This window comes from Pezoporus wallicus, unplaced genomic scaffold (genome assembly GCF_028554395.1).
Source record: "Pezoporus wallicus isolate ANWC-B61680 ecotype Strahan unplaced genomic scaffold, APGP_CSIRO_Pwel_v1 contig_6401, whole genome shotgun sequence".
Lineage (NCBI taxonomy): Eukaryota > Metazoa > Chordata > Aves > Psittaciformes > Psittacidae > Pezoporus > Pezoporus wallicus.
Genome location: NW_026638608.1, coordinates 1,891,838 through 1,907,128, shown reverse-complemented (window position 1 = coordinate 1,907,128; position 15,291 = coordinate 1,891,838). Strand labels below are relative to the sequence as shown.

The following is a 15,291-nucleotide window of genomic DNA, read 5'->3' as shown; positions in this document are numbered from 1 at the left end:
AGGCGCTGCCCTCATCCCTACCTCGCGGACGGGGGGGGGGGGGGGGGTCGCAGAGCCCGGTGACGTGACCTGCGGCGCGCTCCGTAGAGGCTGACGTCAGGCGCGGTCTAGCCCCGGGGCGCGGCGGGGCCGGCGCGGGATGGAGGAGCCAGGTGAGGCGGAGCGGCGGGAGCGCGGCCTCTCCCGGCCGTGTGCGGGGCGGCAGGTGCCGGGCTCGGGGGGTCCCGCCCGGTGCTCATGTGCGGCGGTGGCGGCGAGCGGCTGCCCGGCACCGGCCCGTTAGCGCGGGAGCCTGCTGGGGTGGGGCGGTCGCGCTGGCCCTGTCCCCGTTGTTGTCCCGCGTTCCCCGCCGGCGCTCGGTGCCTCTCTCGGGCCGGTGCCTGCCGGGGCTGCTGGTGCCGCCGGGGGATGCGCTGCAGCTCCCCGCTGGCCGCCCTGCGACATTCCTCCTGCCCTGGGGGACCTGCAGACCTGTTACATTGATCGTGTCCGTTCGCCTTTCCCTCGCGCTGTTTCCTGCTCTGCTTTTTTCATTTCCGTCACTTCTCCTGGATACTCCAGCGATTCCGTGGATACAGAGCTGTTCATTTCCGTTTGGGACCTAATCGGTCTCTCCGGGCACAGCCGAACTGATGCTGCACTGCAGCTGGAAGTAGGGCGACTGCTACCTGGAGTTCAGAAGCCAATGGGTGAAGCTCTGAATGATCCTTGTGGAGTTAGAGCCGTTGCTTGTAGCCAGCTGTGGTGTAGTCATTAGCCTTTAAATTCCTTTAAATAGGATCCGCTGCCTGTATTCACATTTGCATCTGGTGCTTGTGGCACAGAGCCAGAGGAGATGGAGCTGCAGGAGATGGTGCTTGGCTTTCCCTAAGTCCGGCTGACTTCCAGGGTTTGCACTGTTCCAAAGAGGAGTGTGTTGGATGCCTGCACATTGAGGCACAGGCACACGTGGCTTTGCCTGTTATTCCAAGCCTGTTTGGTGTGCTGAAGAGCAGGTTGCTTTAGAGAAGAACATGGGTAGCAACAGCTTCTTCCAAGTTTCTAACCCTTGTTCGACTGTGCAGATCCGAGCTCAGGGCAGTTCTCGGTGTCCCAGATAGCAGGAGGGCACAGACGCGTTCCCAGGTGTGGAGCTATGAACTGCAGTAGCTGCTTACACTGACTGTCCAGTTTGAATGACTCCTGTCCAGCCACAGAGGCTTGCAGGGAGGTCTCTAGTTGGGTACAGCTGATCTGCTCATGAGGGCAATGTTTTCTCTAACACAGCTATTTGTGCAAAGCATTACAAGGAGATCTTCACCTTGGCTGGTTTTAAACATTGTCACTGACCTACACAGTGAGGTAAAAGTGCATGGAAGGCTGCTGGCTTCTGTTTTGTGTAACTTCCAGGGACTTAACCTTGGTATCAGCTTGCCTGAACAGCTACTGAGTTTTAACGTCCTTTGGGAAATGAAAGTCCGCGGTTAGTGGTTTTCCTTCTCCAAATACACTCTTTCCTGATGCAGGCTTACTGCAGCAACCTTTTGGTAGCAGGAAGGAACGGGTTTGAGAAATGCCCAGCTATGTGATATGTTCCTTGTGCCATCCTGCTCTCATCCAGGCCCTTGACTCTTTCTTTAACATGCCTGTACAGCTGTTTGGATTTTGGATGATATTTATGTGTGTGCCAGATGCTCTTTGTGAGCAAGATTTCATACAGCTTTTCCTAGCTTACATGCATCTAAATAACTTCTAAAGAACTAAATAGCTCTCTGGGGCCTTATGGCAGAAACTATTACTGCATTATAACAATTATAAGTATGTTCTGAAAGTGCAGTAGGCCAGTGGCATCAACCTCTCTTCCTGAGTGTGCTGCTAGTCTGGTGTTGGCTGCACAGTCTCTACAGAACTATTCATTCAAGTGTGTAATTCCTTCCTGGTAGTCAAGTTGTCTCTATGAATAAAGCTCGCCTTTCCTTTCTTTCAGTTCTGGGAAATCCAGTTAATTACACAAATGAGTGCAAATGTTATGTGTTGAGTCAGTAGCATGGGGGAAATAGTAATGTGGCTTCCTGCCCTAGTGCTGTGGATCTAGACAACCTGCCTTCCCGAATTCTCCGCTCTGAATACAGCGCAGCTGTAACTTGGCTGTTTTCTGTGAGAAGTCATGTTGCTTGCTCCTGCAGAATGTGAAGGAGCAGATGGTGATGTTACATCTGGAGGAAACAAAAGATATGTCAAAGTTCAGTCTGGGAGCATTCTGGGGTTACAGACTGCCTGGTATTGGCTTAACTTTCCTTGTGGAGGCTTTCCTGTCAATTATGTGGTTCAAGGTTGTTCTTCATCAGGGGTGCAGCAGTCCTTGTTTTTCTCTGATGTAAACTCTTTGCTGTATGTCACTTTATACCCAGGTGAAGAAGTCTGGAGGTGTCTAGGATGTGGAGACAGCATTGCTGCTGGTCAGCGCCTCTACAAGACTGTCAATGAAGCTTGGCACGTTTCCTGTTTCCGGTAGGTAAAACTTTAGCCCATTAAACTCTCCCTGTGGTTCAGCTGGCTTGGGACCTCATGGCATTAACCATGAGTTCTTGCTGTCACCTCTATCACCTGTTCCAAGCCTCTTGCTGAGCGATAGCGTGCTCTTGTTTGCTGCCCTTCAGTGCTTGCAGGCGTGCTCTGGAGCTTTCAGTCCCAGTAAGAGCCTGACACTGCCTGGCAAAGTGCTGCCATGCTGATGCAAACAGGTATACAGATAAAGTCGAGATGAAAGCTCTGATTTACTGGTGGTGGCAGAAGCCATAGGTTGCATATTTGTCTTCAGCTGCATTCCAAAGTAGTGCCCAGGCAATTTGGATAGCCTGTTGCCACTTCCATATGTGGTAGGTACAAGGAAGATATCCCAGTGTTGGGGAAAAGCTTGCTTTGCTTCCTCTCCCTTTCAGACTCTTAACACATAGAAACTTATGAAACCTGTTGGATAACGTTGCTTTCAGCAAGGACACAAAGGGATCTCTGAGGTGCTTTTCTTCCTGGTGGTAAGAGGAGTGCCTCTTGTTGGTGTTTTATGAAAACTCAATTCAGTTTTCATGCTCCAGAATCACATTTCTGAAGGGGCCTTTATTATTGAGAGGGGTTGAGTACCTGCAGCTTCTACTGGCTTCTGTGTTGGCCTGAATCTGAAGAGGCTGATGTTTTGGCTACTGTCAAAGGAAATGGGGAAAGAGGGAGCCCAAGTGTGGCTTGGAGGGATGTTTGCTGTGCCAAGATAGACATCTACTATCCTGGTTTAGAGAACTAAAAATCTCCAACAAAGTACCCCAACTTTGTTGAAGAGTATGGTTATTGGTGAATTAAAGAAAAAAGGCTTGTCGTGCTGCCAAAGCTGTTGCCTTGCAGAATGCTGTTAATTACATGTTGATAATCACAATTACAGCTTTATATCAATACAAACCCCAGTCTCTTGGGTTTCTACTGGTTTGAGTATTCATGTTTAGCTATGTTGAGTCAGCTTGTCTTAATTCTGTTTTTCTCTTATCCCTAAAGAGCTAGTATCCTATTGTTGAGCTTCCCTAGATTGTGTCAGTAGCCAAACCCAAAGCTGTGTATCCTTGTAAGTCTGTCTTGCCTTTGAATGTATTTCTGTTGTAGGTCTTGATTTGCCAATGTCTTGGTGCATCTTGCTTTTGGGGCTGTTGAGGTAAATTACAGCAGACCTGGAGGCAAATCCTTATGACACTTCACAGAGGATTTGCTATCACGGTTTATATCATATAATGGAAGTTTGGTGGGTTGTTTGCTTGTTTGTTCTTTACAAGTGAAGACACCAGCTCTTCCCCTGAGTTGTGTAATGACTTTGCGTTTCCTGATGGGCTTCTCTTGCGCTCTGTGCTTTTGGCCAGCTCTAGCACCCAGCTACGCTGCCATGCTGAAGGAACAATCGGAGCCTGCAGTGAAGGAAGCTGCCCTTCCCTTTTTCCTAGTTCCAGAGTAGGGCTGTGCATGAAAACAAATATCCAGTTTGCACTCTGTTCTGTTTTCTTCTGTTACCCCTAAACCACGCTGAGCAGCACTCTTGTGCTTGATATCCCAAAGCCAAACTTTAAAAAGCCTTCAAGGGTAGGAGCCTTTGGCAGCTGGGAGCTGTGAGTTCCGTCAGCTCTTGTGGAGTGTTTTTTACAGTCTTCCTGTGGATTAGCTGACTCCCTGGCCTGGCACACATTTCTCTAATGCTGGTTGGCACTGCTCCAGGCTTGTTAGCTCTGTTTATTCTTGGTCAGGCTAGGCTGCTGATCATGCTTGGCTCTGGCAGTAGCTGACGTACATGCATGTCCCTGAGGATTTAGGTTTTTTGTCACTTCCCTCCTTCCTCAAGCTGCATGTACAGGAGCTTTGTCTCTGAAACCTGTGAGTTTTCTCTGCTGTGGCTGGAGGGACGAGCAAATCCCTATTCGTGTGTCTTGGATGTTTTAAACTGTTCTTTGGCCAGCTGGTCGTTAGGCTCAAATCCGATGGGTTGGATCTGGCTCAGGAAGTTTCTTAGATGTTTCTGTTGCAATATCTGTTGTGAATTAACTCTGAATGTACTTTTGTGCCTCTGAATTCTGTTGAGACAGCATACACTTTCAAAGGTCGTTACTTTTCACTGATAACACAGTTCCACTGGCTTTGGGACTTACTGCACAAAACTTCAAACACTGCACCAAGAAAGGGAAAGAGAGAAGTGGAGTGGTATCTTTTTCCTAGGTCTGGATCACTTTTACCTAAGGGGACTATTGGAAGAGCTTATTTTCACCTAGAGCATACTGTCCTTACTGCTTTCAGTCCAACTTTTTTCCCTATTACAAAATAGAAGATACTGCCTTGAATTATACCTTTGAATAAACTATTGATACCTGGTATTTTGATGTCTATTTTGCATTTTGTGTTGTTTGATTTGTTTTCTGCTCCCCCCCAAGACAAATGAAATTAAAACCAATTCCCTCTTTCTGTAGGGATAATCCATATTTGAACTGGAGTAGGATGGTTTGAGAAGACCCAGATACAGTTGCATGGTTTAATCTTAAGGACAGAGTATTTGTTAAAAATCCAGTTTTGATTATTTGAAACCATGAATTCAGATCAAGCCTCTTTAATAGGTCCAGGTGGAAAATGCTTTTGGATCCAGATGAAGGAAATCATTGGAAATGGTGGCAGGAATTCCTACTGTAGCAGGGTGCTTAAAAACTTTTTAGGAAGGAAGAAAGCTAAGGTTCAGTTCCTTCCTAACCATGAAATAGCAAGAGGATGTATATGAGTATGGTCTATAAAATAAATCTGATTGAAGTGGCCAAGTAACACAGGCTTGCTGCAGGAATGTCAAACAAAAGCCAAACCCACTACATCAGAGAGAAACTGCTCACAGTAAATCTCCAACAGAAGTTACTGAAGGTGATAGATTACTGATGATTTCACAGTTGCAGATTTTAAAATATACTCTTATTTTATACCAAAATCAACCAATTAAAAGCTGAAAAATCACCAGGGATTCGAAGAGCAGGAAAGTTCATCTTCCTTTTTCTGGGAGAGGAAAGGAGAGCAGAGAAGTTCTGTATGAATCCAAGGTTTTTCATTAGTAGGTCTAAAGCACTGGAGATGATGGTGACCAAAAGCAATAAATTCAGTTTGGACAAGTATCTCCTTTTTGCTTCATACATTACGTTTTTATGCATATGCAATGCTGCTGGACCTCAGGAAACATGCTCACGGCTTTCTGTATTTTTTAAATTATATTATGAAATAGTTTGATACTAACTTAATAGTCTAAACCACTGTATGACTGAAAATGTAGGCTTTTGATATCTGTTGGTATTAAATATATATATAAAAATATCGATTGAATAACAGAAAAATATAAATATATATTGAATCTTTTTATACTGATGAGGGATGACATTATTATATTTAAGTAATTGTAAGTAGTAAATTGACTTTCCAGAGATGATATTGGCTAAAATGAAAGAAAGTCTTGAAATAGTTAAGAAACTGTTTGCACTTGTAAAGAACCCCCTGAAGTAATAAAACAAAATTGATCATTTAAATCACAATAGAAATTGCTTTATTACCTAGAGTTAAATCAGTCCACCTGACAGATTGCTAAGGGTTCGGGTATTTGCACTCTTTTTGAGTGTATTACTTCATTTCCATTTGTGTTAACCTCTGCTGGAGCTAGAAGCTGAATCACGAGGAGCACTGTAACCACCAGAAGGCTGTTTTCTGTAAATGAATACTTGGAAAACTGGAAGGGCTTTGGCAGAGCGCAGGAGAGCTCCTGGCTCTGTCCCCTGCCAGTATTCTGAAGTGAATTTGAAATAAATCCTCCTTCTGACTGTTTCTCAGGAGTGGAACAAGGTTAAAAGTAGATTCTTCCCAGAATCCCTCGTCTCCCACCCGCTGTGTGCTCTCTGCAGCAGGACAATTGTGTGTGGACAGAAACCAGAACCGGATTAGCTACCCGTGCATCGAGGGGATGCCTCAGCTCCAGGCTACTGAGCAGAAAGAGAACCACTATTAATTTGCCAAGTCTAGTGGTTTGATTGTCTTACAAAGCCGTGATTTTTCTATACTGAATGGCATAGTTTGTGTGCTATAGAAATATCTTTTGCTCAGCAAAACTTAGTGAATCACTTTGATTCTTTTTCCATTTGGGGGGCAGGGGAAGGCAAGAAGGCAAATTCGTAGTAAGAATGTATATAGTTATTCCTGGTTTGGGGGTTGCAGGATAAACTAGATGACTTCTGTGGGTATCTTCTAAATCTATTTTCTGTGGTTCTGACGATATCTACTGAGCTTCAACTTACGTTTGAAGCAAGTAACTTCTATGGCTTAGAATTGATCATTCCTAACAAGCTCCCATCACTGGAGGTTTTTGGTCTCCCGGGCCAAATGGAAAACAAAGCTTTTTTCCCTTCTGTTATTGCAATAACCTATTCCTGTTTGAAAGCAGCAATCTCCCATCAGCCCGTCCTAGACTGAAGAAGCCCTGGACCAAGCTTTTTCTTATAGACTCTATTTTCTAGACATTGGATCGCTTTTGTTGGTTCAACCTGTTTGGCACAGGCCTTTGTTTTCAAACACTGCTTCCTCCCACAGACACCAGGACAAATAGATCTACAGTGGGGGGGGGGGGGGGGGGCTGTAGTTCAAATGTTGATAACTAAAGGTGTGTATTGAGATGAATTTGAAATGTGGGGAAGTTTGATGCTTTGAATCTTCTTTTAGCTTTTCAGCTGTGAACAGTCAGGTTTGTACACACAGCAGCTGAATTTGGGGGAGATGGGAGAGGAGATCAGTAACAAAAGTCAGTTTCGCTATAGTAAAAGAAGGAAGACAAGAATCTCCTCTGTCTTCTCCAGTTTCTGGCAGTTACAGAAAGCTAATGATAGGGCCTCAAAGGTGAGAACCCTCCTCCACTAATCCTGCAGACTCCTGGGAATGTCTCTTTGATGGTGTCTCCATCAGCATTGAAATTCAGCAGCTCACTATCAGATTTAAGGAGAAATAGTTGCCAACTGCCTGTTTGTACACAAATCACCCTGTCTGTTCAAGAGCCCAAAAATCCAAAGGAACAATGAAGCATTTTGCAGGTGAAAGCAGCTACATTCCTCAGGGCAGTATATCAGCTACAGGACACCAATGAGGAGCCTTTATATTTAAGGAGGAGTTGGACATTCCAGTCTGGACTTTTTTTAGTTGACTTGTGCAGCTTGTCCTTTAGGGCACTGTTATCAGAGCATTATTATGTCAAGGTAACTGGAATTACTCACACAGCCCAGTATGTGGTAGGCTTTCCACATGAGTGAGACAGGATCCTTCCCTGAGGAGTTCCGCGGTCTGCACAGACAAAAGTAGCAGTGCATTACCAGATCAGAAGTCACTATTCCAAAACCATATATAACCTATGAAGTTTAGGTTGAATTTCTTTGCTTTGCTTCTCAGCCTACACACATTCAGGAGGTCTGCAGCCATTAGGCAAATATGGTGGAGATAAAATTCTGTCTCCATCCTAACGTTGTGCTTGGTGATGTTGGGTACCCAGAAGTTATCACTGTGCGGGTATGAAGTTCTGCTGCTGCTTATAAGTAAGATGCATCGATGAAGATGAGCTTCACTTCACTGTTCATTTTGATTTACTCGAGCTGTGTGCAGGAGCTTTCACTCGGAGCTATGTGCATATCAAACAGTATTAGTTTCAAAGCTCAAGTGAGGGGCTGACTTTCAACAGCAGCAAAGCACGTGTTATGTATAAGTGCCTTGGAAGTACAATGAGGTGTTGGGATTGTACTAAAGTATTTGGAATGCTTCCAGACTGCACCCATGCTCAAACAAAGACTTGATGCAGACTTCAGGCCTCTTCCCCAGCTTATACCAGTCCCACACATACCTAAGTGCCTGTCTGTGCCAGGATAAATTTGTCTGTCTTAGGGCTGGTAGTTATGCTGAGCAATACATCTGTCTGTAGACATGCCTGAACCGTGTGGTAAAGAGGGTGTCTGGATGTGCAGCCTAACCCCAGCTGGTTTAAGAGGTTAATCACTGGAATATCACAATAGCTGTGGTGCATTTCTGTGGGGATAAAACTAACGGCTGCGACTTGGTTTGCAATAAATTTCACATTAAGTCATTGTCGAGGTTTTTCGTTTGCTGGTTTTTATTTGCTAGGTACATTTTTCAGGCTTCTTACTGGCAAAAAGAATACTGTCCAAATCTAAACCATAGCAAGGAGACATCGCAACTCCGCTGTGATGGCTGCACGTTTGTAGTGGAAATGCTGTCAGCATTTGCAAGAGAGAAGATGCTGGTATCTGACTTTAGATGCTGTTAAATTTGCTGCAGTGCATTTTGGCCCCTGGAGATGGTATCAGTAAAATTACATAGAAGAGGTTCCCCCCCACGCACCTGTTTATCAGCATCTCTGAAGTACAGTCATTCTGGCAGGAATTCAGATCTAGAATGTATGAACACATTAACAGCTTTTCCAGAGCACTATTATCAGAGCTATTGTGTTCTCACACAATAAAGAGACAGAAAAAAAGGCAAGAGGTAACAAGAGAATTCAGTATAGGAAAAGGTAACTTACGGGGGCCTGCTGCAAAAGTGGAATCATTTTGATGTTTCCTGTTTAAATAGGCATTTGACTGTGTGTCCTTTGGCTTTAAGGAAGTCTCAGACAAAATCCCTTCCCAGTTGCTTAGCTGTCTGGGTGGTTTTTATTACTTTGAAGTCGGGCTTTATCTGCTGGCTTCATTCACAGACTAGCTGGCTGCTTATCACATCTGCGGATCAGCTCTTCAAAGGTTTCGTCTGCAGAGTTGGGATTTATGGGGTCACGTGGAATCCCCCTTGGAGGGAGTTCAGCCCATGGCAGCAGAATTGCGGGGAAGAGCCTTTGTCTGTAGGTGATAGCGGGCAGGGGAGGGGCTCTGCGATGCACGGGCGGTACGTGTGTGCTGTGCGGTGGTGCTGATAGCCAGGGCAGTGCTGGAGTGTGAGCGCTGGCGCGTTTTCAGCACGCAACATATAGAGAATGTGGGAGACCAGAGCGCATTCCTAGACACAGACTCACCGTGTTGCTGCTTCCAGTAGAGCTGTGTGAAATGTCAGAAGGAATTAGACCCGTGCTGGAACTGACAACCACATCGGGCTCTGCAGCACTAGGCTTCACTGCACGTTTACAGCCAAGGCTCAGAAACGGCACAGAATGGGTGGAAACGATGGTGGTTTGTTTGGGGTTTTGTTTTGGATGTGGTGTGGGGGTCTTTTGTTTTCCAGAAAGATGACTGCCTATGAAATGTCAAAAACCAAGGCAAAGCAACCCGAAAGGCTGCCTGGCTTTCTGCTTACTTCACCAGAGAGCAGCAGCTGTCAAATCTGGGGCCAAGACTGCCTCGTCGCAGCCCCAAGAGTCCCTTGAACAATACGCCAGCTGAACAAGCATCTCCAGTAAAAGCACATTGGAGTATTCTTGCCTCTGGAACACAGCATTACTTTCAGGCTGTGTTCAGGCATGCCAGGCTTTGCTGACTGTACAGAAATGGGAGGGCTCAGTGTAGCAACGTATGTTTGTTGCAGTTCTGAGTGTCTTGCAAACAGCTTTAGCTGTTAAGAGATCATGCTTGGCTTCAGAGCAAGCAAAATGTTAAAACTACATGTGCTGTGAGCAGGAGAGAGGTCTTGTCTGTGCTGATTTACTCTCAGCTTCCATTCAGGAGATTTAAGATTAGGTTAAATGACTGCAATGATCTCTGTTAGAAGAGTGCTGGAAAGAAAGTGATTTTTCTTTGGATGAAGCACACTGAGAGTGTGCTGCAAGAGGATGAACATATTGTAGGTACTGTGAAGGCAGTCTAAGCCCAGTCACTGTGGGGGATTTAGGAAGGTATGTAGTGGTTGGAGGTGCGGCTAGTTGTCTGTCAGACTCTGCCTTCCTTGGCATTCCCCATCAGAATGTGCCCTGCTGCAAAGAGCAGTTTCCCGTTTATGCACTTGGCTCTTCCTTTGGCAAAAGCTGCTATCTTTCAGCACTTAACTAACACAGCCCGTCTTTGGATCAAAGCTCCACCCCTGGTATAGAAGTAGAGCTTATTCGGGCTCTGTAGCCACAGGCTGTGCTCCTGCCATGGCTCCTCCTCCCCTCCCACCCTTGGGTGGAACCAGAGAAGGGAAAACTTGACAATAGTTAGCAGGCAGCAGAGCTTGCAAGAACTATCCCAGAAGCATGTCCAACTAGCCCGGTCACCCGCTATTGTATCCTTCCCAAGGGTGCTGCTGCCACTGAGTGCAGGAGAAGATGGTTATAGGCATGAGAGCCAGGAAGAGTCTGAAAAGGAATGAGCAGCCGAGAGACCTGGCATTCCTTGGGCAGCTTCAGAGAGAGGTGAAGTATCTGAATCAGCGCAAGATTAAATGAGCACAGGCTGCTGCCATGTTGGCAGAACAGAGCTGTTCAGAGGCAGTTGGACAAGTTTGTGGCTGAGCCGGTTTATCCAGTGTTGAAGATGGGAAGTTACTTGTCTGCCCCAGCTTACTTCGCTCCCAAGGATCCCTTTCGGTAAGTCTTGTGCAGGATTAGCAATCAACCTTCCAAGTGTTGCTTTACCCCCTGTAATGCTACCCTACCCTATCCTAAGCAGTCAGCACGTGAGGTGTGAAGAATGTGGGCCAGTGCTTGTGTGCAGGGAACAGCCGGCCTCAAACTGGAATCCTGTCTTGCTTGGAGGAGGCAATGGGAAAGATCCTTACTACCAGCCTCTGCAGCTCCCTGGTACAAGGGTATGGCACCTGTGTTGTGAGACGGTGTCTGTGCAGCCCAGCAAGCAGGCTCCCTTGCAGAGCAACACTACATGTGCCGCTTTACCCTGTGCCCCTGTGCTTTGCTCTGCCACCAGAGGAATGAGATTACTATGGCTGCTGCTGCGTATGTCTCTTCCAAAGCTACTTGTGCTTGGGTATCGTACAGGGTGAGGTGAGTTGCTGCTGTTGGAAGTTCGAGGTGATGTAATCTGCTGTGGGGCAGCGCATAATCTTTTTGAGAAAAGAAATAAGTACTTTGCAGATAACTAGGGACAAGCAGCACACTTCCCTTATGTGGAAAAGATTCTTTTCCTGTGGTACTCTAGTTGTATTAACCAACCATGCTTGGTCCACTTGAACAAATGAGGCTTGAGAAAGGTGACAGCTACAGAATAAGGCTTTGATTGCATTACATAGTGAAAACTGTTAGTGGGGCTGAGCTCAGTACCGTGACTGATGCTGATGTGCTGATAAGGTGAATGGATGGGGAAGGGCACAGCTTGCAGTTTCATTGTCTCCCTCCTATCCCCTCTGCTCCGATTTGCTCATTATTGATCCTGTTCCTGCAAACACTTTTGTACTGCTTTGGGAGTAAGGAACCTTTTGTTAAAACAGTCTAGTATAGGAGTAAATACCACTGTGCAATTACTAAGCTTCTTTAGGAGACTTTCTGAAACAGCATCAGCTTTCAGAAGAAGGAAAGTAAGAAGACTTCTGTTATTTATGTGTAGGGCATTACTGTAGGCCATAGGTACACCTTCTCCTAAGTGTCTCAAAATGGTTTTGCATTGCCAGAGTTTCAACACTCTGTCTTCTAGTACTGAATCTGTTTTCTAGCATCCATTCTTCCTTGTTTAGCATCTCTTGTGAGGCCAGCACACACACCTCTGCTAAACCTTTGGGTTAGCTACAAGCTGGGGTTATGTGTTACTCTGCAGCTTTCTGTCTGTGTGACTGTCCTCTCCCCTGCTCTGCTGCAGAATTGGCACCACAGCTCTTCTGAGCCTGTCTAGCGTTAACTGATCCAGCCTGACAGTATGTGTGAGGGCTGCATTTTGTTAATGAGCCCTTCTCAAAGGGATCTGTCTCTTCAGTGCCAGGGATGTCTTTGCTTCCATGAGGGTATTAGCTTTCATTTTAGATGTAAAAGAGATGCCACATCAATTGACTCTCCCATCTCACTGAAAACCAGGCTGGATACCTGTTGTGACCTGATCCTCCTACCACCCCCCACAAAAACAAAAGGCCATCAAGGAGCTATTTGTGAACTCTTTCTGCACCTGCTGTGCTACAGAGCATCAGGGCTGAACACTGCACTCGGTGCTGTCTGGGATTCCTGGAGGATGGCTGTGGGATGCAGATTAACTTAATCTTTATAGCCACGGCTGGGAAGTGAAGAATCATAATGTATGGGACTGTATAATCAGAGCAGGGCTCTGCAGCTCTGGAAGTGGTGGCTGGACAGCAAGACGGAACGCCTCAGGTATGGCTGTTACCAGTCTTCCAAGAAACATCATTACCCTGCTTTGTTACTCTGTAATAACAAATTATCTAGGAGAAGATAGTGATTTCTAATAAAAGACAGAGGAGCAAGAAATCTTCCTCTTCCTTTCCTTTGGTTGTGGTGACTGGCAAAGATTTGGTGTTTAATACCTGTGGAAGTAATTGTATTTCTGTCTCAGCTGATGCGAGCCCTGGCAATGGCAGTGCTGCAGTGCCACACACTCTGACTGAGGAGGGAAAGGAAGCAGTGATAACTCTTATGACATATCTCTTCATGAGAGTCATGTGGAACAGTCATGTGGTACCTTTATCATTTGGGTGAAGGCACTGAAATAGTTGAAACAGGTCTTGAAGCTGTACCTGTGTGCTGTCAGCCAGTTCTCCACACCTGGCAAATCTAAAGCCTCTTCTCCATTGCAGAATGCATGGCCAGTAACAACAGAAGGTGCTGCTTGGCAATAGGGGCCATGGCCATGTCCTCTTGCTGCAGTCACTAATGAAGCAGCCACTTAGCTCCATTACCAGCATCTGCCCTCTCTGGGCTGGTTGCTTTGTTCCTATTGCCTCATTGCCCTGGGTGGGGTTCTGAGCCTTAAGCTGTAAACTTGTCCTGCCCAGATTTGTTTAATTGCATAGCAAAGAACTGACTGCTTGCTGGCTCCACCCCTTTACCTTCATTTTGCTATGGGTGTGTTGCAAATTAGATACCAGTGCTTATTTCTGGATGGAAGCAAACTAATCAAAGTGCTGTAAGGTTGGAATCAAACCATGAAGAAGTAGGGGAAAGGTAAAGAGAAGACCAACTGTATGTGACCCTCTGGAACCCATCTAAGCAGAGCTGCAGGTCTGTTGCTTTTGCAGTGATTTTAGATTTTTCTTAGGGAGAAAAAAGGAGCTGTTGAAGGTGAAATTGAAGAGGGGTGAGGAAGGGAGGGTGTTGTGCTTAAAACCAGCTAAATAAATAACCCACCTGCTTGGAGAGAACTTGGACAGGCGGCGAAGTCTTGTGGTCTTGGTGGAGCAGTCTCCAGTGTTGCTGTCTGCATCCCAAGTGCAGGTCTGGTCACAGCTCCCTGTTTGAAGATGTAATCACCCTCGAAGCATGCACTGGTACAGGCATGCACGCAGGAGTGGGATAAGTCTGAGGGATCCGATTTGTCCATGCTGAGCCAGATGTTCCTGCCACAAGGTGATAGAAATCTTTGCTGTTAGTCTCCACTTGCTCTTTTCTCCCTCCCACTCACCTACTTGATCACTCAGCGTGGGGTATTTACTGCAAATGAAAGCCAAAGGCTAGTGGGTGAAGGCAAAATGCTTTGCAATGCCTTCTAGGTCTCTTGCATACCATGAGCAGGGTGTAACTATGACAGTGCCCCAAGGCTGAGGCTGTAATGATGCTTGTACCATGTATAGTATAGCAGTGTCAAGTTAGTGCTCCCCCTGCCTCAGACAAAATTGGCAGGGCCTGTTGCACATGCTGGAGTTCCTTCCCATCACTGAAGAAAGGGGGGCTGAGGGGGAACAGGATTTGGAGTTCCTCAGCTGGGAGAATAAACACTGTCAGAGCCAAATCCATTAGAAGGAACAACTTTCCTGAGGGTAGGGAACAGCACTAAATACCTCATGAGGTATGTTTTTCCCTAAAACCATAGGCTGATTACAAGCAGCTTCACCTTGTTGCTTTACAGTCTCTTGAGATGGAGCAAATAACTCTCTCCATGTTGGAGCATGACCAGCTTCACAGATCACACTCATTACAAGCTGGTGGAGTTTCCAAGGAATGTCTCTGGCACAAATAAGCTTTCAGGCAGCTTGTGAAAGATGAAGTCTACAACATGGTAGACCTGGCAGCATGTAGAATGTGCGCCTCCTCTGCCACTAGCTGACCTCAGTGCATTTGGTGCTTTCTAGGGGGGCACACACCCACTGAAACCCCCACTGTGGTGGTAGGGGTCCCCCTCCAATACAGTACCTGAGACAGCTGTTGGGGTAAGGGACAGAGGAAGCTCTTCCTTCCTCCTTTGGGAAAGCAACTTGCTGACTGCAACGATCCTTGAGGTGTTCCTTTGAACTAGTTATTGGTGACTCACCCGCCTTGGATTCTGTACTCAGAAATTGAGATACCAGGTTAGTAATACCAGATACCAGATTAGTAATATCGGATACCAACACCAGATTAATTTCCCTTTTAAAGTGTGAGAACATGCTGCCCAGGGCTAATGGAATACTCTTTAGTGATGCAACTGCTGTCTGTGCCTTATCTCTCCATTAAGTCACACCTTCACACTGCAGATGTTAAACTCCCTTGCCTGGTGCTGAGGCAGGATTATTCAGGAAGCCTGAAGATCTGGGTTCTGCTTGTGATTTGATAAAACAACGTCTGTAGTAGAATTGCTGCACCTTTTTCCTTGTTTTTTGGGGGGAAGGAAGGGAGGGTAGATAGAGGATTAATAATGGCTGCTTGTTGAACAGGAGCTACCA

The 15,291-nt window shown here is 46.2% G+C and overlaps 1 protein-coding gene across 4 annotated transcripts in view; it reads left to right on the top strand.

The window, feature by feature from the left end:
* Positions 1-65: 65 nt before the first annotated feature.
* LIMK2 (LIM domain kinase 2) overlaps positions 66-15,291 on the top strand; it is an 80,528-nt gene continuing 65,302 nt past the window's right edge. For 2 of the 4 annotated variants that reach the window (XR_008972425.1, XM_057411460.1), the window contains exons 1-2: positions 1,273-1,462; positions 2,391-2,490. Coding sequence is in view for 3 of the 4 variants with exons in the window: in XM_057411460.1 (XP_057267443.1) it covers positions 1,450-1,462; positions 2,391-2,490 (113 nt within the window). In the remaining variant the exon portion in view is untranslated. Of the gene's footprint in view, positions 153-1,272; positions 1,463-2,390; positions 2,491-10,409; positions 11,066-15,291 lie in introns of those variants that run through there. The other 2 variants (XM_057411461.1, XM_057411462.1) reach the window with 2 other exon arrangements.